At 38.5% G+C, this 22,073-nt stretch overlaps 1 protein-coding gene across 3 annotated transcripts in view; it reads left to right on the forward strand.

The window, feature by feature from the left end:
• The window catches only part of TRAPPC9 (trafficking protein particle complex subunit 9), an 816,338-nt gene that overhangs the window by 448,142 nt on the left and 346,123 nt on the right, over nt 1-22,073 (forward strand). For all 3 annotated transcript variants that reach the window (XM_077809757.1, XM_077809756.1, XM_077809758.1), the window contains exon 21: nt 6,598-6,688. In XM_077809757.1, coding sequence (XP_077665883.1) covers nt 6,598-6,688 — 91 coding nt within the window. The remainder of the gene's footprint in view (nt 1-6,597; nt 6,689-22,073) is intronic.

The raw sequence follows: 22,073 nt of genomic DNA on the forward strand, positions 1-22,073 counted from the left end.
ACAGAGACAAACACCTACAAGATCTCTATGAAGCATTCTTACAACTACAATACCCACCTGCGGAAGTGAAGAAACAGATTGATAGAGCCAGAAGAGTTCCCAGAAGTCACCTACTACAGGACAGGCCTAACAAAGAAAATAACAGAACGCCACTAGCCGTCACCTTCAGCCCCCAACTAAAACCCCTCCAACGCATTATTAAGGATCTACAACCTATCCTGAAGGATGACCCAACACTCTCACAAATCTTGGGAGACAGGCCAGTCCTTCCCTACAGACAGCCCCCCAACCTGAAGCAAATACTCACCAGCAACCACATACCACACAACAGAACCACTAAACCCAGGAACCTATCCTTGCAACAAAGCCCGTTGCCAACTGTGCCCACATATCTATTCAGGGGACACCATCATAGGGCCTAATAACATCAGCCACGCTATCAGAGGCTCGTTCACCTGCACATCCACCAATGTGATATATGCCATCATGTGCCAGCAGTGCCCCTCTGCCATGTACATTGGACAAACTGGACAGTCTCTATGTAAAAGAATAAATGGACACAAATCAGATGTCAAGAATTATAACATTCATAAACCAGTCGGAGAACACTTCAATCTCTCTGGTCACGCGATTACAGACATGAAAGTTGTGATATTACAACAGAAAAGCTTCAAAACCAGACTCTAGAGAGAGACTGTTGAATTGGAATTCATTTGCAAATTGGATACAATTAACTTAGGTTACCTTGCATAATGACTTAGCCACTCCCAGTCTCTATTCAAGCCTATTTCCCCTTGTTTTTTCCTCCCCACCCCCCGCCCCAGACGTTCTTGTTAAACCCTGGATTTGTGCTGGAAATGGCCCACCTTGATTATCATACACATTGTAAGGAGAGTGATCACTTTAGATAAGCTATTACCAGCAGGAGAGTGGGGTGGCGGGAGAGAAAACCTTTTGTAGTGGTAAACACCCATTTTTTCATGGTTTATGTGTATAAAAAGATCTTCTGTACTTTCCACAGTATGCATCCGATGAAGTGAGCTGTAGCTCATGAAAGCTTATGCTCAAATAAATTGGTTAGTCTCTAAGGTGCAACAAGTACTTGTTTTCTTTTTCCTTCATATGTATCTTGACCGTCATATTCCAGCTTGACTGTAGCTCTGGCAATTATTATAAGCATTTGTTACTTATTAATTGCACACATTTCATGTGAAAATCTTTGAGACAATAAGCATGGCAGCTCACAATGCCCCTGTTACACAGATGTTTTTTAGCGTAGGATGGCACATTAAAGGAAGACAACTTGTGACTAGCTGGTAGGGGTAGCAGTATTTATTTGCATTATTCTTTATGTGAATCCTGGCTGTTGATGACTTTCAGGGCTTCCAAGTATTGGCTCAAGGATAGCTGAAGCCTTGGACATCAAGACAAGGATGATTCAAGATAACACGCCCAAGCTGCTAGATATCCTCAGCTCCACTCAGCAAAAGGACTGTGACACACACAGGCCTTGCTTCTCCTGAGTTCAAAGCTAGTAGAAAAGTGCTACCAAGTCCTCCTACATAAGGAGTTTGAACATTTTTACATGCACCCAACCCTGGGGCTGTTTGTAGTTTCTGCAGTCCAAGAAAAGGCCAGGCCCACCAAGGGGATTCCAAAAGAGAAGCATCCCAAGAAACTAGACCTCTGGCCAACATGCTTGGCTTGTCAGATGCACACCAATTCCACATCGCAAACCTGTTGTGTGCTATGTACTGTCTCTGAGTTTGAGAAAGAGTGACCTTCTTATCAGAGCTTCTGCGGGAATGCAGGGAGGAGCTAAGAGATACAATCAAAGAAGGGCAGTTGGTAGCCAAAACAGTGCTATAAATTGCAGTGGATGAGTCTGAAGTCGCTGCTTAATCCATGGCCACAGCTGTTACAAGGCACCAAGCCTCCTGCTTACAGGCATTTGGGATTCTGAAAGAAGTCTAGGCAACAATAGAGAATCTACCCTTCAAGGGCATGGACTTCTTCAGTAGCTGGAAGGATGAAGTGCTTCATTTCCTGTAGAATTTGAGGGAGACACTGAGGTTCTCGGTATTAACATTTTAACTTACCAGTGCCAGCTCCCTGAATGAGGGAGAACACACTCTGATTCCCATGGTTGCCAACTGGAATGCCCTCTCAGATAGTGACCCTTGTGCTCTTGGAGGCACTCATCATCCTCCTTCTCTATGAAACATCAGGGAGGCATCAGGTTTGATGGAGGAAGAATGGGATGTCAAGAACAACACCAACACCACCCTGGAACTGATCTTCAGAAATCACCCTCCTTTCCATCGAGAATGGTTGAGAATTATAGCCAATAAATGGTGTGCTGAGTATTGTCACCCATGTCTACTCTATCCAATTCCTTTCCTGTTCCCTACCGATCCCCCTTTCCTGTCCCTGTTCTGAGACCCTTCTCATGAGATCCTATGACAAAAAGAAGTCACCTCTGTGAGTCTAGAAGCTGTGGAAGAGAGTCTGCAGGAGTAAAGGAGAAGAGTCTTCTATTCCCTGTATTTCTTCACCCAAAGAATAAAGTGTGTGTTTGGGGGGGGGAGGGGGGGGAAGAGTTTCCTCCTAATCTAGATCTTAGGATAATGAATGATCTCAGGTTCAGTATGATAATATTTGCCTTCATCATTTATCACTTCAGGCTAAGGACTGTTTTTTGCCTCTGAACTTACAGGATGCATACTTCTGCATTGCCATTCACCCCTCCCACAGGAAGTACCTGGGATTTATAGTCAAGCCATTCAACTGCATCAAGAACCTTTACAAAATGCCTTGCCATAGTGGTGGCAAGCCTAAGGAAAATGGGTGTTCACAACTATCTGTATCTGGATAACTGGGTGATAAGAGGCAGATCATATCAGGAAACTCTTGACAAGCCTCATCAGTGTACTCTCTCTGTTTGCCCATCTGGTCTTCCTGGTGAACTATGAGAAATTATCACTCATTCCATCACAGATGATAGAGTCCATATGGGCCAAGATAAATTTCATGAGTGTCAGGGCCATAGGACAGATTCCTCTCACATCACTTGTTACAGGATACGTTAACCTCATACTGGACTACGATGGTAAGGACTTGTCTCACATTGTGTTAGGCCACATGTGTCCATGTACTTCTTTGATGCCGCTTGATGAACTTCATCTTAGGATGGCTCAGGTCAGTCTATTTCCAGATGAACCGCCAGATGACCAAGGCAGTCTTATCCCTCTCACATTCTTGTGGGGCTGACCTGAGGGCAGAGTCCTGGCCATGCCCAAAAAGGGCTACCATTCTAGACCCTGTCAGCATCCAAGGCATTAGTCACAGATTCATCTGGGTGGGCACACTTGCACCACCTACAGGTACAAGAGCATGGATCCCAGAAGTTCTGAAACTACATATAAATGTCTTAAGCCTGGCCACATCAGATTGATGTGGAAGGTGTTCCTCTGTATTCTATGCCATCCAGTAGTGCACTATATAAACTAGCAAGGGGGTGCCTGCTCTATCCCTCTTTGCAGACAGGTCATCAAGCTAGAGAATATATCCTACATACGTGGTATAACCCTGATAGCCATAAACCTATCAGGAATCAGCAATGACTTGGCAGACTACCTAAGCAGATAGTCTGTTACTAACCACAAGTGGTCATTGCAGTAATCCATCACCAAGTCAATATTACACCAATGGGGGAAACTGGTGATAGACTTGTTTGCCACAAAGGGCAACAAGGCACAGAGGAGGCATTAGCCTGGGATCCTTGCTGGATTTTTTCAGTCTGCAGTGGAATCAGGGCCTCCTTTATGCCTTGCCATCCGTTCCACTAATTCTGAGGGTAATTATAAAAGCAGACAAGACCAGGCCATCCTCCTCCTTATCCTCATAGCTCTTTTGGCTGAGGCAGTTCTGGCTGACAGACCTGTTTATAAATGTCCATGTGACCACTGCTCACACTCTCTGGCACAACCCAAACCTGTTGTTGCAGGATCAGGGTTAAGTACTCCATCCAGGCCCAAAGTCTCTGGACCTGATTGCCTTGGGTGTTGGCTGGTTGAGCCATGAAAAGGAACTGCTCCTGGCATGTTCAGAAAATCCGTGTGGAGTAGAAAACTGTCCACAAACTGTCCATTATTCCTCAAAATGGAAAAGTTTCTTGATATGGGGAGACCAATATGACCTAGACACAGTACAGGCCCAGGTATTGAGGATTCTAGATTATTTGCTGCAATTGAAACACTCCAGACTTTCACTTAGTTTAATCAGGGTCCATCTGACAGCAATATCAGCATTTCATCTACTGCTAAGTCGTTCTCAGTCTTCTCTCATCTACTCCCAACATGAGACCTCAGCGTTATCCTTCTAAAGCTTATGGAGCACCCCTTCGAGCCCCTCTCAAGGAGTACCATCTTACTCTCAAAATGGTCTTTGTTGTGACCATAAGCTCAGCCAGAAGCCTGAGTGAGCATCAAACGCTTCTAGTGGAACCTCTGTATACCTCATTTAAAAAAAGACAAGGGTTTACTAAAATCTTATTAAAAATTCATCCTCAAGGTGGTTTCTGAGTTCCAGTTCAATCAATCAACTTAACTGTTGTCCTCCCAAAGCCACATTCCACACAATGGGAGAAGCAGCTCCACACCCTAGATGTATCCAGAGCTCTTCAATATTACGTTGACAGGACCAATCTTACAGATTGTCCCCATGTCTATTTCTAGCTATAACTGGCCACTCCAAGGGTCAGGCCATTTCATAACAAAGACTTTCGATATGATTAACACATTGTATCTCATGGTGCTACCATGGATGTACTCTCTCACTGACTATTAAACTCACTCCACCAGAGCCGAAAAGGAATCCTCAGCCTGATTCAGCAAGGCTACTACATGGAGCAACCCACTCACATTTATCAAGCATTATGTGCTGGACTTTGCTACTAGATTAAATGCCAAATTTGGGAGAATGGTATTCCAATCTGTAGATTCCAATGCAGCTAAGATTCCTGAAGAGGATGTTGCTTACCAGTAACCTACAGTGGGCTCTTCACTGATACTTGAAGAAAGTATGGTTACTTACCCTACAGTAACTGTGATGTTTAAGATGATGATGTCTGTGTGAATCTGACAGTCTGCCCTCTGTCCCTGTTTTTGTAGACCTCAGCTACGACAGGGTGCAAGGAAACTGAGGAAGGGACAATGTCACTCTGCCCTTTTTATGCCCTCACATTGGAGTATGCGCTGCCCCCAGTGGATACCGCTATTCCAAAGATTTTGAGCTTCTGCCTATGAGACACGTGCACGGCTACAATGAGATTCACACTGACTACATCTTGTAGAACCACAATTATCGTAGGGTAAGACAAGTAATCTTTTGTTCTGTGCCCTTGCAGAAGCTGTTTTTGGACATGCAATTTATTTGATACATCTTTACTTGAACACTATTTAATATGCTGCAAAATGCAAGAGGATTTATATCTGCACCCTTGCTTCTCTAGAGTGCTTTGAATTCAAAGGCAGCCATTGCTTTTGTTTTTGTAAACTAATTTGTGACACTGTAGTTGCGTCAACCTATATACAGTGAAAATGAAATGGTGTGAATGCAAGGTATTTTTTACTTGAATTGACTGTTACATTAGCACTTATGAAATATGTATTTTTCAAGCCCCTACAGCCTGGTTTCCCAATACAAGGAACTTGCTATGCAACTTTATTTCCTGGATTATGAGCTCTCTTAAATGAGCCCCTTTTGTAATAATGCATATAATTAAAGGAAGATATATAACGTGGCACACCTAAACAAGCATGAACCCAGTGCTTGTAAGTAAATTCATTGATTTTATTTAATAGTGGTTTGTGGTTTACATTTTGTATTCAAGGAAAATAATCCTACATTTCCCTTTTATTTCAAAGGCAACGGTAAGTAGAATTGTTTGATAGGAGGAACTCCCATTTTCTCCCTTTTTTTTCAAAACTGTTACATTATAGTTTATTTCTATTTACAACAGAGGTTTTATTTTTCTGCTTATCCCATATTTTATACATGTTAGATCTGTACTCCTTCATATTTTGTCTTTCCTGAGTGTACTGTGGGAATGAAGAGAAGGCATAGGAAGTTACTGCTCCTCCCCCACCTAGCACTTGAACGGGAACCAGCACTGTAAGGAGTAGATGGGTGATATGTCCAGAGCGATTCCACAGTGCAAAGAGGGTGTGATCAGATTGCTTTGGTGTGAGGCCAGACCTTGCCATCAGGTATGTAGACTGTCAGAGGTGTGGGCCTTGCATGTGATGATTAAAGGTCCAGATTATATTTTGTCCTTGCCACTTAGGTCTGACTTTCACTTTCACACATGCTTCACCATGGTAAGGTCAGAATCTGGCACTTAATGTTTCCACTCTGAAGATATAAACTACTATAATTAATTGTCCATTATCCAACTTCACAGATTAATAAGTAGATATGAAGTTTTGAATCTTTAATAAATCCTTAAGGTACAGTTTTGGTTTTCAGTAATCATAAATGTTTGTGCTACAGGCTCCCTTTCTCTCTAGATCAAAGTTTTCCTTAACTCTCATTTACCCCTCTTTGAAGCGTGAAGGAGAAGCAAGTGTAGAAGGAGTTCTTAATCAAGTGGTCCTAGAGCATCTACAGTTGGCTCCTCTCCAATGGGGTGAGTAATGTCAAAAAGCATTCACGATCATTTAGGATGAGTATTGATTTCTAATCTTCTGTAATATGTATCTTACAGAGATTTATTACATAAAATCATCAAGTAATGTTTTGATAAGATGTACTATGTACAACATTGTTTACATTTTCATTTATTGATTGAAAATCTATGATGCAGAAGAGGTTAGTAGGAAAGAGTTTTTTTTCCATGAATGCTTTGCTCAGCTGGAGAAAATCTTATAATTTATATATCTATTGTCTTTAAAATGTATTAATGTTAAATATGGTGATAATAGTTTTGTGATACAGCTAATCAGGAATTTGTTCTTGCAAACAAATGTCCTAATGTTTTGTACAGGATGCAACTGTTCTTTACTTTTTCCTTACATATTACAGTATGTGGTGTAAAATAAGTTCTGTGTTTATGACTGATCTGTGATAAACTTCTTTTCAAGTATATTTATTACTGTATTCTAGAGATTTATATTACATTAACTTTTACTGGAAGGGTGATTGTTTGGCTAGCAAGGAAGAGCATTTTCTCATAATTATGCCTTACCTGTGTGAGCAGAGTCAATTTCACATGTAACAGTTATGTAAATGTGACTCCTGTATAAGAGTGTCAGCAGTGTTCATTTAAGAGCCTGTGGTGGTTGATTTTTACAGCACTTTAGAAGGGATTTAGAAGCATTTGTCCCAGTGATTTTCATTGGGGCTTGTGCTTCTAACTCCCATAGGAATATGTGAAAATCTCCCCCTGTGTTTCTGTATGATCCATCTTATTTAAAATGAAATCTTTTGGCTCTTCTCATATTCTTTCTTGCTTTCCCAATTTGGGTTTTTCTTCAACTTGCAAATTCCATTACTCCCTTTAATATAGCAAGAGTTTTGATTCATAAGAACTAAGTAGTCTTTTGCATCCCTATTTAACATGGCAACTCTGTAGGTCAGGATCAGATGTTTGGTGGAGATACATGACTTGTTCTGATTCACAATACAATTCTTTTCTGCACAATAATCTTTGACTTCTTATATGGAACCTAATGGAAGGATGACAGACTTTGTCTTGTGTCAAGGATTTGAACTGTCATCTCTGTTTCTAAGGTTTGTGATATTTCCTGCCTTATAGTCAAGTGGGTTGAAATATCTCCTGGCCTATGGCGTGATATTCTTCCTTATTAAAACAAAGGATTCTAAGGGTCCTATGGCTCCAAAGGAATATACAATATTGTGGAAAAATGGCGTGAATGTTATTACATTGCTGAGACAGTAAGATCAAAGGTAAGAAAATGAAAAGTTATGGAGCCAAGTTATGCCAGCAGAATATATGGTCTTTCCTTAAACCATACCTTGAGTTCTTGTTCATGTCTAATATTTTCCTTTTCTGCATGTATTGTTAACTGTAATGACTCAATTTTTATGTACGGTGTCAAAAAGTTATGTTAATGTGGGAACTGTGAATTATTTCCCTGGCTTTGTGTTTGTGTAAAATTCCTACCAGAATGTTACATTAAAAATGTATGGTATTTATTTCCCCTTTTTACCAAAAACAAAGAAGAAGAAAGATTCCACTTGCTTTTTTTAAAATTTCTATTGAAATATACAATCATTAAATCATGCATTGAGTTGAGGTTCCACATGTTTGGGGGCCAAGTATTCCAGAGTGAAATAATTGACGTGGAAGTCACTGGGGACCCTTAGGAAGAGCCCCACCGCAATGCGTGCCACTTCTGACACAATTGGAAGTGATCTGCACAAGTTATGGATGAGGGCTGGTCTCCACTACTGGGAGATCAATGCTGCTGCAATCGATGCAGCAGGGATCGATTTAGCAGGTCTAGTGAAGATCCACTAAATTGACAGCAGAGCGCTCTCTGCTGGACCCAAGTACTCAAGCTTTCCAAGCAGAGTAAGGGAAGTCAACCGGAGAGTGTCGACACAGTGCTGTGAAGACAGCGGGGTAAGTCGACCTAAGCTATGTCGACTCCAGCTATGTTATTCGCGTAGCTGGAGTAGCGTAACTTAGGTCAAATTACCCTGATAGTGAAGACAAACTCAGAGACACAGTGTTATTGGAGGATCTGGGGAAGAAGTGTGTGTGTGTGTGTGTATGTATGTATGTATGTATATATAAAATATGATATCCTCGTGCCATTCATAGTTTAAATTGATAGGGAAAAGCACATAATACATGCATAGTGCTCTGTATTGCCTTGCTGATAACATGGGTGCCCCAGGAATACCTTCACGTTAAACATGAAGCTTGAAATTCAAACGGTTTTATCATCAGTGCAAAAATCTGTTGAAGTTGTGAAAAACACCATTTGTACATGCTCTGGTAACTCTTAAATGGCAGGATAGATTTTCTTCAAACTTCCTAAACAAATTAACTTCTAGCTGAGAATAATCATGAAAAGTGTCATCCCAAGAAGTAACTTGGGTGTGAGACAGGACTTTGGCTTCTTAATTGTAAGTATAATCACCTCATACACATGTAATAATTACTATCTATACTGCAGCCCTAATTTCACTCTAAGCTTTGATTCTATAATATCCGCACATGTAGATTTAATTTATTTAAAATGAACACAAAAGGTTTACACTGTTCAATTCCTTTTCATATTGTAGCCTGATCTAGGGTGCACATAATTTATCAATGTAATGCCTTTTTAAAATTTAATTTTAAATTTAATATTAATTAGTATGGGTTTTTGGCTCTCCAGTCTGTTTGATCAGAAGATCAGGCTCCACAAAATTTACAAAGGACCATCGGGGGTATGACAGGAAGCTCACACTGAGACAGATATAGCCTTATAGACTTTTTATTAAAATCAATAATAGTAAGTAAATGGTAAAATACTCAGAGTTACAAAGTTACAATTGTATTACTGCTTTTCAAAAGATGCATATGATAAGTTAGTATTATATGCAACAAAGCTTTGGTTAATATACTCACACACTTCCTTGATAACCTGGTGGTAAGAGACACGGGACCAGCCTTCCAGTTCAGGTTTCTCAGTTCTTGAGTGACAGATGCAGTGAATGCTAAAAAGTGAATGCTAAAAGCTATCAGAACTAACTTAGGGTTTACTTGACTAACTTAAACTTAAAATAAAAACCTAATAAACAAACTAAGAATAAAAACGTAGGGAAACCAAGCTTAGCCTCGTTCCCTTGAAACTTAAAGTTTAAGAAGAACAAGTATAGCCTACTAATAGTAGTAGTCATAGTAGATAGATAGAATAAAGTAAAATAAAATAGAAAGAGTGAGTGAAATGAAGTAAGATAGAATAAGTGAGAAAATGGAGCACTCTAGCGAGGTGGGTCACCTCATTTATAGGGCAAAGTGCCGGAAATCGTGACTCCTATGCCCAAATTTCATTCCTCACCCACAAAATGTTAGGGTATGCTTACCCCATAGGCTAGTATGTTTGTGCATATTGATAACAGGTATATACGCACATAAGTTTCCTTATGTTGTACCTGTTAAGTCTGTGGGTACAACATTGAAAAAACCCCTATGCCAGTCTCCATTGTCTGTTGGTCTAGATAAAAGGTCATAGACATAGGTGTGGGTACTTATCTATTTAGGTAACAAGTTATAGGTCAATTTTGCTTTCTGGGCAAAAGGTCTTAATATAGATATGCTAACTTTGACTTAGCTTAACATACAGGATATGGCCTGTAGGTCTCTTGCATTATAGCCAAACTTATTTTTAATATAAATCTATAAACCTATTACAATACATCAAATACTTACATTATAAGAAAAGATATATATATATGCGCAAACAAGCAGGTTAGTCCCATAGGCTACAATATGGGACAAATGGGTAGCCAGGTATTGAACATTGATGATCAGAATTTAATCAATCCCAATTCCTGACGCAACTAATGTGAATTGTGAATTTTTTTTTTAGAAGACAGAGTAATAGTATTTGTTTTTAAATGTCTTCTTATGTGTGTCAACTGTATAGTATGGCGTAATTTATGAAGTGAAAGCAGCCAGTGATACAATTTTCTAAGGCTGAAGTAATATTTAAAAGCAGGTTTAACATTTTTAATGGGCATTTCTGATAAAAGACACATTTAACATAAGCCAATATAACAGATTTAAGTCTATATGAAAAGGGCATCAGTCAGACTTTTAAAAGCTGTGTACTTCAGATCACTGCCGGACATTATTAGAATTTTGGTTTCAAATGAACTACATACAGTCTTCTGGAAATTAGGAATGCAAAATGTAGACCCAATTAAGCAGCTGTTAGGATTATTTTGCTTGTGTGTTTGTTTGACAGCATTTCTTTTGGGATAACATTTTTTTCATGAGGCCATAGATTAGTGTCAGCAGTTTGAGAAGTTTTTTCTCTTAAACATTGAACTTTGAATAATCAGGAACTGGTTTTGCTTTGAGTTTTGTTATTTTGATGCTGTTATGTACAAATTGCTTACATGTTATGCTGAGACTACTTGTATAGTATGATACATCACTTATTTGTACAATGCTTGTGTGTATTGACTGAAGCTTTTGTGACAATGATTTATAGCTAATGCTGTATGGCAGTAAGTTATATTTTACTGACACTCAGGCTCTGTGCTATCTTCAGGAAAAGCTGACTGCTATAGTGAAGATTTACTGTAATTCATGTGAGCTGTAGCTCATGAAAGCTTATGCTCAAATAAATTTGTTAGTCTCTAAGGTGCCACAAGTACTCATTTTCTTTTTGTGAATACAGACTGACACGGCTGCTACTCTGAAACCTGTAATTCATCTGTTTTCATTAAAATTTCTGTGAGTACTTAACAATGCAGGTGATCTTTATAGCTTTATAAAAGCTGTTTTTCTAACCTCAGTATTCCTTGTAAATGACTATTTGGCATATAGTAATGTATGTTATACATTTAAAAAAATCTGATAAACATATTTTAATAGTTTGTCTTGTACATTTCAAAACTCTGTCTTGCTTTGGTAAGGTAATTTGGCAGAATACAATCAATAGTCTGTTAGATTAAATAAAATATAAAGAATCATATAATTCATTGTTAATGGTACTAAAATGTTTATCTGGGTTAGGAGTCAGGTCTGTTTTCAATGGCAGTAGGGACAGGGGAGAAAAGACCCCATTCAGTAGACTCCTTTGTAATAGATGTGGCATGAAATCCTAATATCATTAAGTGATTTGGGAAGAAATGGAAAATGGAAAGAGAGAAGCTGATCAATGTAAAAATATTTAAAATTGGAAAGCTTATAAAGAAGGAAGATATATCAAAGGTTAATGTGAGAGTTTTTAATGTGTTGTTAAAAATCGATTTTAAGATTTAGACCATCTTTTTAGAATGGAGTTGTCTATTATTAAGTGTAATAAATCACGTGTAATTGAAAAAGGTAATCTTGCTTAACACTAGCAAGTTCAACACTTTCTAAAATTTATGGCATATTTTCTTTGTACTACTGGGCATCAAACCAAATGTGGGAATAGTCTTTTTTTAAGTGCATATATGTTACCATTATCAAATCAAAGAAACATAATCTTACAAATGCCTAATAAGCAAAAAGAGATTATGCTAAGGAGAATATTAATGGAAGTTTTATGGTTGGATTTCTGAGAGACCAATTGTAATTGCTTGAATTGCAACATTTTTCTTTTCTGATGTCTCTGTATATTTCATGCTGTTAAATTATACAAGAGAACAAAATTCTCTGGAGACGAAACCTTTATCAGTCTGTTAGTACTGTTCTGTGTTTTATAGTGATATTATCATAGTTACAAATGTAATGAGCTAACTGTTGATGCTTAACAATTAATGCATGATACTGTTACAATATTTTAATACATACACCATAAGTTAAAATAATCTTTTTATGTAGATCAGTGTTCCAAATCATATTTTTTATCATAAAAGCAAGGTACAGAGCTAGGACTTGTGTTCTCACTATTTTAAACTGGGAGCAAGGAACTCCTATGTTCTAATATCAGCTCTATCTCTGACTCCTTTTGGGTGAATTGTTTAAGCCATTGATTCTCAATTATTTTTATACCAGGACCCTGTGCTACAAGAGAAGAAGTTTTGAAATCCCCTTTATAAGTTTTGGGGCTTTTCTCCCACAAAGGAAAAAGGGTGTTCACAACCGATCCCATTCCTGGGATTGCAGCCCTCTGGTTGAGATACCATATTTATTTGTACCTCGGGTTCCACACATGTAAAATGGAGATGATGCTGATAAACTTCAGAAGCCTGGTGAGAATGAATTAATTAAACTTACATAGTGCTTTGGAGTTGTAACAAGCTATAAAAGTTCTAAAAAGGATTTCTGATAAATAGGACTGTCAAGCGATTAAAAAAATTAATCGCAATTAATCGTGATCATGTTTGTCTTAGCAATTGGCTGAACAAGAAGTAGGACTGAGTGGACTTGTAGGCTCTAAAGTTATACATTGTTTTGTTTTTGAGTGCAGTTATGTAACCAAAATCTAAATTTGTAAGTTTCACTTTCATGATAAAGAGATTGCACTACAGTACTTGCATGAGGTGATTGGAAAAATACTATTTCTTTCGTTTATCACTTTTACAGTGCAAATATTTGGAATAAAAAAATAATAATATAAAGTGAGCCCTGTATAGTTTGTATTCTGGGTTGTAATTGAAATCAATATATTTGAAAATGTAAAAAAAATCCAAAATATTTAATAAATTTCAATTGGCATTTAGCACTGCAATTAAAACTGTGATTAATCATGATTAATTTTTTTGAGTTAATCGCGTGAGTTAATTGTGATTAATCGACAGCTCCACTTATAAAGCAAACCCTTGACTTCCTTCAAAGCCCTTGAGACACTGAGTGAACAACTCAAATTGAATAATAATTATACACAGTATGAAGCAAAATAAACTCGAAAGGCCAAGCATGCTGGACTTGTGTAAGAATTGCACGTTAATCCTGCTTCACCTGGGTACAGTCCACAGCTAGCTTTTCATTAAGGGGAATTGTTTTTATATATGGGTGTCACTCTCTGAAGTTCTGAGTACATCAACTTCAGTGAAAGTGGATAGGCGTTGAAGGTGCTCCTCACCTTGCAGGATTGGACATTGTGTGATTACAAAAGCTTTCTCTCTGGGCTTGAAATATAACTAAGTTTCTGTTTTGAGGGTTCATTTAATGTGATTTTTGGAATTAATTTTAGGAAATTTTGAGTTTGATGTAACTTCCAGAAATCCTGGGTATTGGGTGGGTGGTGGTTGCAGCTTTCTCTTTGTATATACTGTAATGAGTAGTGTATATTGCATACATTGCTCGTTACAGTAATATGTTCTGTAAAGAGTAATCCCTTTATAATGTTTCAAACAGTACTATATGAAAGAGCATTAGGGAACTTTTAGTGTGCACCTGAAGAGTAAACAAAGACCAATTAATGTGCAACATGTTAGTGCACTTCAGAAATCACACGCCCAAAGTGCACACTGCTGCTCTATGTAGACAAGCCCTTAGATACTAGTAGCAGCTTCCAGAGTTTTTCTGGTGTTTATTGGATAAACATAGATTTCAACTTGTTGTTGTTGTTGTTATAATATCAGGGAGGGGGGCGATGGGAGAGAGGGAAGTTTATTGGTTAAAACCAAAAATCAGAAATCCTAAATATAAATGTGGAAATTCTAGTGTTAGACTTTCCTCAACTCTAACAAAATGCCATATCTATTTTAGGTGAGTTCCTCAGTAAATCTTTAATTAGCTTGTATATTTTCCATGGGATGCCTGAAAATGATGCCAGAGTAGTATGAACTCTCTCCCCGCACACTGTACATGTACTTCAAGACAGTTTAAATTAAACACTGATATCTCAAAGCATTGTTCAGTACAGTAAATTGCATTTGCCACAGTGAGAGTTAAGAAAAAAAATAGAATTGCTTATATAGAAGATACAGCATTGAAGAGTCTCCAGCTCACAATTAAGAAAAGTAGTGCTAAATAGCTGTATTCTTGATTGCCAGTTTATAAGTACAGAATACTAAAACTTTTACAGAGAAATCAAAATAAACCAGCTGTCCACTTGCCTCATGCAGGTTTATTATATTGAGAGGAGACTGAAAATTGAAGGCTAAATTTAAATTGCTCATAATGGGTAAATGGCATAAATATAAGAGGTGGATTTAACAGCTTCTCAAACAGCTTAATAAGCACATCAGCCATTTTAGGGCAGCTATCCTCTGGGTTGTATCCTCAAAATACCTTGGACAATATTTAGCAATATGTTGTTGCATTTTAAATGAGACAACTGCTATTGCAGGGGCCGTGACCAAAGGTCCTTCCTCTCATGGAGCTGAAAAACAATGAATGAAACCGTTCATTTTATTTTGTAGCTTCTAGTCAGTCCTCTAATCGTAATTAAGTCTTTCAGCAATACATTTGATTAATTCTGATGGAGTACAGCAGCGTCAATTCCGAGTACCCTAGTACACATGCTATGAATGTTGGATTTTGCTCCTTCATAAGTCCAAGAATTTTTTTTTGATTACTTCTATTTTAGAATTAAAACAGCATTGGTGATATGGTCAGTAGAAAAGGAAATCTAGAATATCATTGAGAGAAATTCAAGAACAACTCATCTACACAGAAAAAGATCAATGTCTGATAGAAAGATTAAGAGGCTGCAGTTGGGAAACAACCTTGATTTTGTATGAATTCTGTTGCGTATCCTGAGCTTGCTACCCTGCCCCCACCCACCTCCTCCTTTTAACAATCTACATGAGATGCAAGAAAAGTGGAAAAAGCTTTTAAGTATCCTAACAGCCTGAGAGGTGATGGGATAGTCTGGCAACAGCAAACAAGCAAGAAGCAGGGTGTTTTAGCTCCTGAGAAGTATCAAGAGACTAGGATAGTGCACTGAGAAAGGAACTAACTTGACAAAACTAAGACATTTGGCACATTTTAAAAATGTTTCTCAGGTGTCAACAAATGCCTCTGTATGACATACTTTGGATCAGCTGATTGTTCTAATTCTTATTGAAGTTTTACTTCCTAATGTTTTTATGATGATGAGCAAATGATGAATTTGAATTTCAGCTAATATTTGTTCCATATTAACTCAATTAAATAAATCAACTTTTTAAAATAAATGTCATGCAAAATCTTAGGCTTAGAATTTACTAATGTCAGTTTACGTATTTAATAAAATATTGCGTAGAACAAGGTAATTCATATGAGAGAAATGAGCGGCATTGTAGGGAGGAAAGAAAGGTGAACAATTAAATGACTAAAGTAGAAATGCTAAACATTTTTTATGAATTGTTAAGGGTTCATAAAACAGAGTTGCTGAACTGGATATACTAGTTTTATAGAACAAATGTGATGATAGGAATAACCAGGAAAATGGATTGGAGTTTAAAATATTATATCAACACATACTTTATTGAGAGGATCTGAATTGGAATCCTCCCTATGCTTTCAGGTGTCGCTTAGCTCATTCACAAGGCTCTGCTCTTCCTGTTTGTCATGTGGTTTGCTGGAATAGCTGCCTTCTTGTGTTTCTATAACTTAAAATTTTTACAAGGATAGGCTGTTGACTTATCTTTCAACCCCCAATCTGGAGGGCCCGTGGGTTGCTTTTCACTTGGATCTCTTCAACTTGGGTGGCTCTATCAGGAATTAAAACTCCTGCTGGTATAGTTCTCAGCATCATTGGAACATGCAAGCCTTCCCACCATGTCAAGGTGCAGCCACTATAGAAAGTTTATTGGGAGGATGAGCAAAATAAAAGTTGGTTTTTGTGGCGCAGTTTGTGATGGATAATACTGAGTATGTAGAGAAAAGTGATATGAATATTTTGGCTGACACAGCGGAGGCTGTGTGGATAGAAATTAAGAACAATAAAACTGGGTATATGATTCCTGGAAGATACTTAGCTCATGGGCAGCTTGGAAAAGTAGATCAGAAAATGTATTTATAGATATGAGAGTCCAGTCAGAAACTTTGATTACAGGAGATTTTAATTACTTAGCAATTAGATGGTTAGTTAGTTAATTAGATGGTTAATAAATAGCTATGCAAAAACTCAGAAGTGAACGATATTCATAACTGTACTGCAGGAATGCTTTGAATAGCCTATACCAACATGATATTTTGAGCCAATTTTAGGCAGTGAACCAAAGTGAGATCCTCTGTTCTGGACTGAAATTGATGAGCTTTTCCTCTCACACCCCCATTTCGAAGTGTTGTTTTTCTCTAGGGGTGGTTTTGTTTTTTTTTTTTTTTGTACTGACTTGTGCTCTTGGGCATGATCTTACATCCATTGAAGTCAAGGCAAATCTTTCCCTTAACTTCACTAGGCTTTTCATTATGTTGTTGCTGCAGTACTACAAATGATGATTCCTTGTTCAGGCTGAGTTGTCCTTTGCATGTATATCCTTCCAAAATTACAAATATATGGAAACGGGGGTGGAGGGGGGAATAAGGCTGCAGTGGCCAGGTTTTTTAGTTATTTGGTGGAAGGAACTACTTTCACACCTTTCTGTTTAGTTTTTCGGCTGTGTTCCACTTTACAATTTGAACTGGCAATAATTATAATGTTCCTACTTGGGGAGATTGGGCAACCCAGACCCATACCCAAATGCAGTTTGAAAGTTTTAGACTTTTATCAGTTTATATTGAGATTGTTTCCTTTCTTTTACACAGGTCAAACTTTTTTAATAGGTATCACAAATAATCCACTTTACTCTATCAAATGCTTTTCCGGCAGCTAATGACAGAAGAGTAAATAATGGCTCAGGCTAATTTTCTAGTTCCTTAATTTGGGTAGTAATCTCTGAAAATGATAAACTTTTGAGTAATATTTGTAGGATATAATTAAGTTTTTTGAAACTGAGGACAAAGCATCTTGGAGTTTCTTGGGTTGGTTATTGTGACAGGGAAGATAGTGACACTGAGCCAAAATTTAGCTAGGACACAGAAGTCATATCACCTGTTAATTTGATGGGAATTGTGCCTTTCAAATTGGGCATGGTCCATGATCACCACAAATTCTTTGGAAATCAGATAGTTCTTGACAAAGATTCTTAGGGTGAGTTGGTTCAATTTTAAACTTTAGGCATCTGCTTTCCACAGAATTCTGCTGCCTTGAGAAAAATAACAGAAACATGCAACTGGTTTAAAAACAAGAAATCCATCTGGATCTGTCTTGTGATAACTAAATTAATGGTACCCCAACATTGGAAGCCTGAAAAACTATCAAAAATAAGAAACTGAAACATAACAGAAGCAGCCTTTGTATGAGTAATTCAATGTACACATTCATAACATCAAATATACGTATACAAGTATTTGCTAACCATTATATAGGAACACTGACAGCTAATTATGTATTTTTCTGTTCAGTGTTTTCTGTCTTTTCTTCTAGTTGTTGGTTCCTTTCCCTGTTTCTTTATCTCTGCCTTTTTAAATCCTTTGATAAAACTGGAATGTAGCAAAATATTTTCTGTAAGTTTTGTTTTATTATTGCCTCCTATTCAGACTGTCTTGTTTTTCTTTTTATTGAACTATCAATAAAATAAATATATTTTTATTTAAAATAAATATATTTTTAAAGGAAAAATGTAACTGTTTGTGGGGTATAGGAACATTAAAACAGTTTAAACTTTTGGTTTTATTTTACAAGGGAACCAACCAAACAAATAAGCTTGAGCTGAAATTTTGTGTTTTCACCCACATCAAATATTTACTGCTGGGTTGTAAACTCTGAATTCTTTTTAGCAGCTCTCTTATATATCAAATTGTCAGGTTGGCCATAACATATACGTGTACCTAGAGAAACACCCTGTGATGTTGCAGGAAGAGGAAGAAGATTTTTGTAGCATCCTCAGATAATAAGAGTAGCAGAGTGACACAAGTGTGTGTCGGTCACCCCATTGGCCCAGTGGGGAGTTTCTACGTCCTGTCACACCACTTGTGGGGCTCTCTGTTGGATCAGGCAATTTCGATTAAGGGGAATCAGGGCTCCTGGCAGGGCACGGTAAACATTTCTTCTATGCCTCCTGAGCCTCCTGGCAGGGACAAACAATCACAAATGGGCTTTGACCCACTATAATGTAAAGTCAACAAACAGCCAGCAGCCTCTGGGGCAGACAGAGCCAATGTTCAGTCTCTACTCTCCTAAGCCGACTGGCTAGGGTAAACAATAGCAGTTAGGGGGCACTGACCCTCTGGGCAGGGCAAAGCAAGCAGTCAGTCTGTAGCCCCTGGGCAGGGGAAAAGCAAAGCAAACAGTTTGTGGCCCCTGAGCCACCTGGCTCGGGTAGGCAATCACAGTTAGGGGGCTCTGACTCTTAAAGCAGGGCGGAGCAAACAAGCAGTCTACTGCCCCTGGGCAGGGCAGGGCAAACAATCTGCCTATGGCTGTAGCCCCAATAATCACACCTAGTGGCAAAAGTGCAGGGGTGGGGTGGGCCATGGGAACCTGGGCCCACCCTACTCCACCGGGTTCTGACCCAGGGCTCCTATGAAGCCGTGAAATTCTCAGTTTCAATGGTTCAAGCATTAGCTTCTGATACATTCCCTGGATCACTTCCTACCGCAAGACTCATCTTGGGCATCTTCTCGGCTGGCAGTGTTTTAGCATCCCAGTCAGTCTCTGGGAACGGCTCGTTGTCCACAGCATAGTCCAGGTCCATGGTTCCCATCACTTGGAGAGTGGCAGGAGCTTGTAGCACACATCCTTCCTTCTTGCCAGCCAGCCCTGATTGAACGGGGCTGCTTCCTTTTATTTGTTCCTTTCACCTGCAGCATGAACGATGCAGCGTGGTCTCCTGGGCCCACAGTGATTGGCCAGGCACCATTGGCCCAGGGCAGGATTGGCATACCCTGTCACACAGAGCAAATGTATTTTATAATGTGGCTTTGTAAAGCAGAAGTGTTATCAGTAGATGATGTATTAGACTCTTTTTGTAAAGTTCACATGAAGGTAAGTATTACAGTATCAGGATCAAGTCCAGACTTACGAGACGTAATAAAGGAAGACAGTTATTGAAAATGATTGCAATTATACAGTGAAAGCAAGAAAGCTTTCCAAATTAGGGTGGTGCACTTTTTTAAATTTTATTTTACGCTTCTGTAAAACATTATGATGATTGCTTTCTTAGTTACTCAGATGAACTCTCTGCATCATTATTTGCTTTTGAAAACTCCATAATTTGGAATGATTGAGCAAAAATTAGTTCCATGAAGAAACAATACAGTAAAATGTTGTTTTGCACAGCATCTTGTATGCATATTCAGAAGCTGCAGGTAAGGGCTGTTGTGTACCAACTACTTCAGGCAGCTGACTGACATTCCTGAGTCTAGATATGAACTCAGTCTTACTTCTGTCTGTAATACGAAAATTTTGTGATTTTAAATGTGCTTAATGTGCCTGTTACAAATATTTAAAACCTGTTTGCCATCATGTCACAGTTGCAGGGCTAGCTGCACCTTTGTCCTCTTCCAGGTCTCTCTGAGTTCACCCCCTGAGGTGTCAAGACTTATGTTTTTATCTCGTCTGGGGTGGAATTCTGCAATTCTCCCTCTCTTAGACTAGGTCATTGGCTACAGCACCTTGTGTATAAAGTGTGCTTACTCAGTAAGTCTGACTGGGTTTGGCATTTGCAGTTCTTCCTTTTCGGGGACCCTGACCAGTGGTGTTACAGTGACTGGACAGCTTTCAAAGCAAAATACTGTTTAATTTTAACAGTAGAAACAAAGCACTTGGAGAAAAAGGATTTTAAAACAACAATCTACACACATGTCTACCTTATCTAAAGCCCTACCATTCTGTGATGGTAGCCTAGGCAGACATAGCATCTTCAGACATCCTGGTGAGTGCCTGTGTCAGTCTGTTTTCCACAAACAAACTTAAACAACTGCCCTTCTCTTCAGAGAGAGTCCTTTTTAAAAACTGTTAGAGTGCTTTTGACCTCTGGTTCCCATGCCTTCTCCAGTCCAGGCATTGTCTTGTAACAACTTTCAAATGTTTCCCGAGGTGAGGGCTGGCTTATCTTGGACCATTCTTTCCCCTTCCTGACTGTTTTTTCCTTTTATAGCCTGCTATTAAACTAAGCAATGTATTCATACAGTAAACATCTGAATAACCAGGTCAGCATACAGTATTCATAAACTATTACAGAGCAGCTCCACATCTGTCACACGCTCATTAAAGAATAGTGTTGGAATCCTGCCAGTGGGTATTCTCTTGGACAGTTCTGCTTACATGGGGTTTTGGGGTAGTATGGATGGGCTTAACTGTGTTTAAACTACATTTGGAAACTGTTTTGATTTATGCTTAGCGTGGATGGGGTTTTTCGTTGCAGAGATCTATTATGTTTCCAGGGGTAAAGTACAGATCTTGGTATGTAGCTCATGACAGGTGATACATACAGCGGCTTGTAACAACATTTTTTGAAGATTTGTGATACATAATTGTTGATGTTTATAGGCCATTGAAATGAAGAGGGAGAGAGAAGCACACGTGTTGCAGCAGTATAGGCAACATTGAATTTGAAAGTTGTCACGCCTGTAATGAGGAAAAAATAGGAACTTAATAAAACATTAAAAGAGAGACAACTTAGATTTTTCTTAAAATTACAGAGAACAGTGAACATTAAAGTAATGAGATCTGGAATTTTGTACTGTCTCTTGCCTAATAGAAGTAAATTTTTCCAGCTGCTCATTCTAAATATACAGTGTTTATCATGGTAGATACATTTTCCGCTATTAATGTACATACTAATCTCACTGTTAAAACTTGAGAGTAAAGGTACACTGTAAATAATCTTTAACTCTATGGTAATATTTACAAAATCTTAGTTTTTAATCACTGACGGCATTACTGCCACAGCTGCTCCATCAGTGGGCAGTCTGGATGATCACGGATAATCTTACATCCCAAGAGGGAGAAAAGTGTCTGCAGATACAAAAAAATGGATAAGTATTAGCTCCTTGTGAAAGCTTGGCAATAAAAAGCCGTGCTCAGTAATTTTTTAGAAAAGATGTTTGTGTAGGGATATTTGTACTTTTTTCATGACATATGAGTGTTTTCCTTCCTACAGCTATGTGAATTAGTGTCTAATTTCTGGGGCTGCTCTTAAGTGTCACCTGTGTGGCATTAACTCCTGTGACAGTACTAGATCTTCCTCTGCCATCTTAATACACGAGCCTGTTGAGAATGACCCATGCAAGGATCTTTCCCACTATAGATGGCAGTGAGATTCCATGATGGTTGTAACAGATAGATATGCTTCCCTTCATTTTGTATAGATGGACTATGAAACATCCTTATGCTCCTGGGACACAGTACCATGTTTCCATATAGTCTTGAAAATGTTCTTGAGTCTCCTGACCAGGTGGGCACCTCCACATTTGTACA

This window comes from Eretmochelys imbricata, chromosome 2 (genome assembly GCF_965152235.1).
Source record: "Eretmochelys imbricata isolate rEreImb1 chromosome 2, rEreImb1.hap1, whole genome shotgun sequence".
NCBI lineage: Eukaryota > Metazoa > Chordata > Testudines > Cheloniidae > Eretmochelys > Eretmochelys imbricata.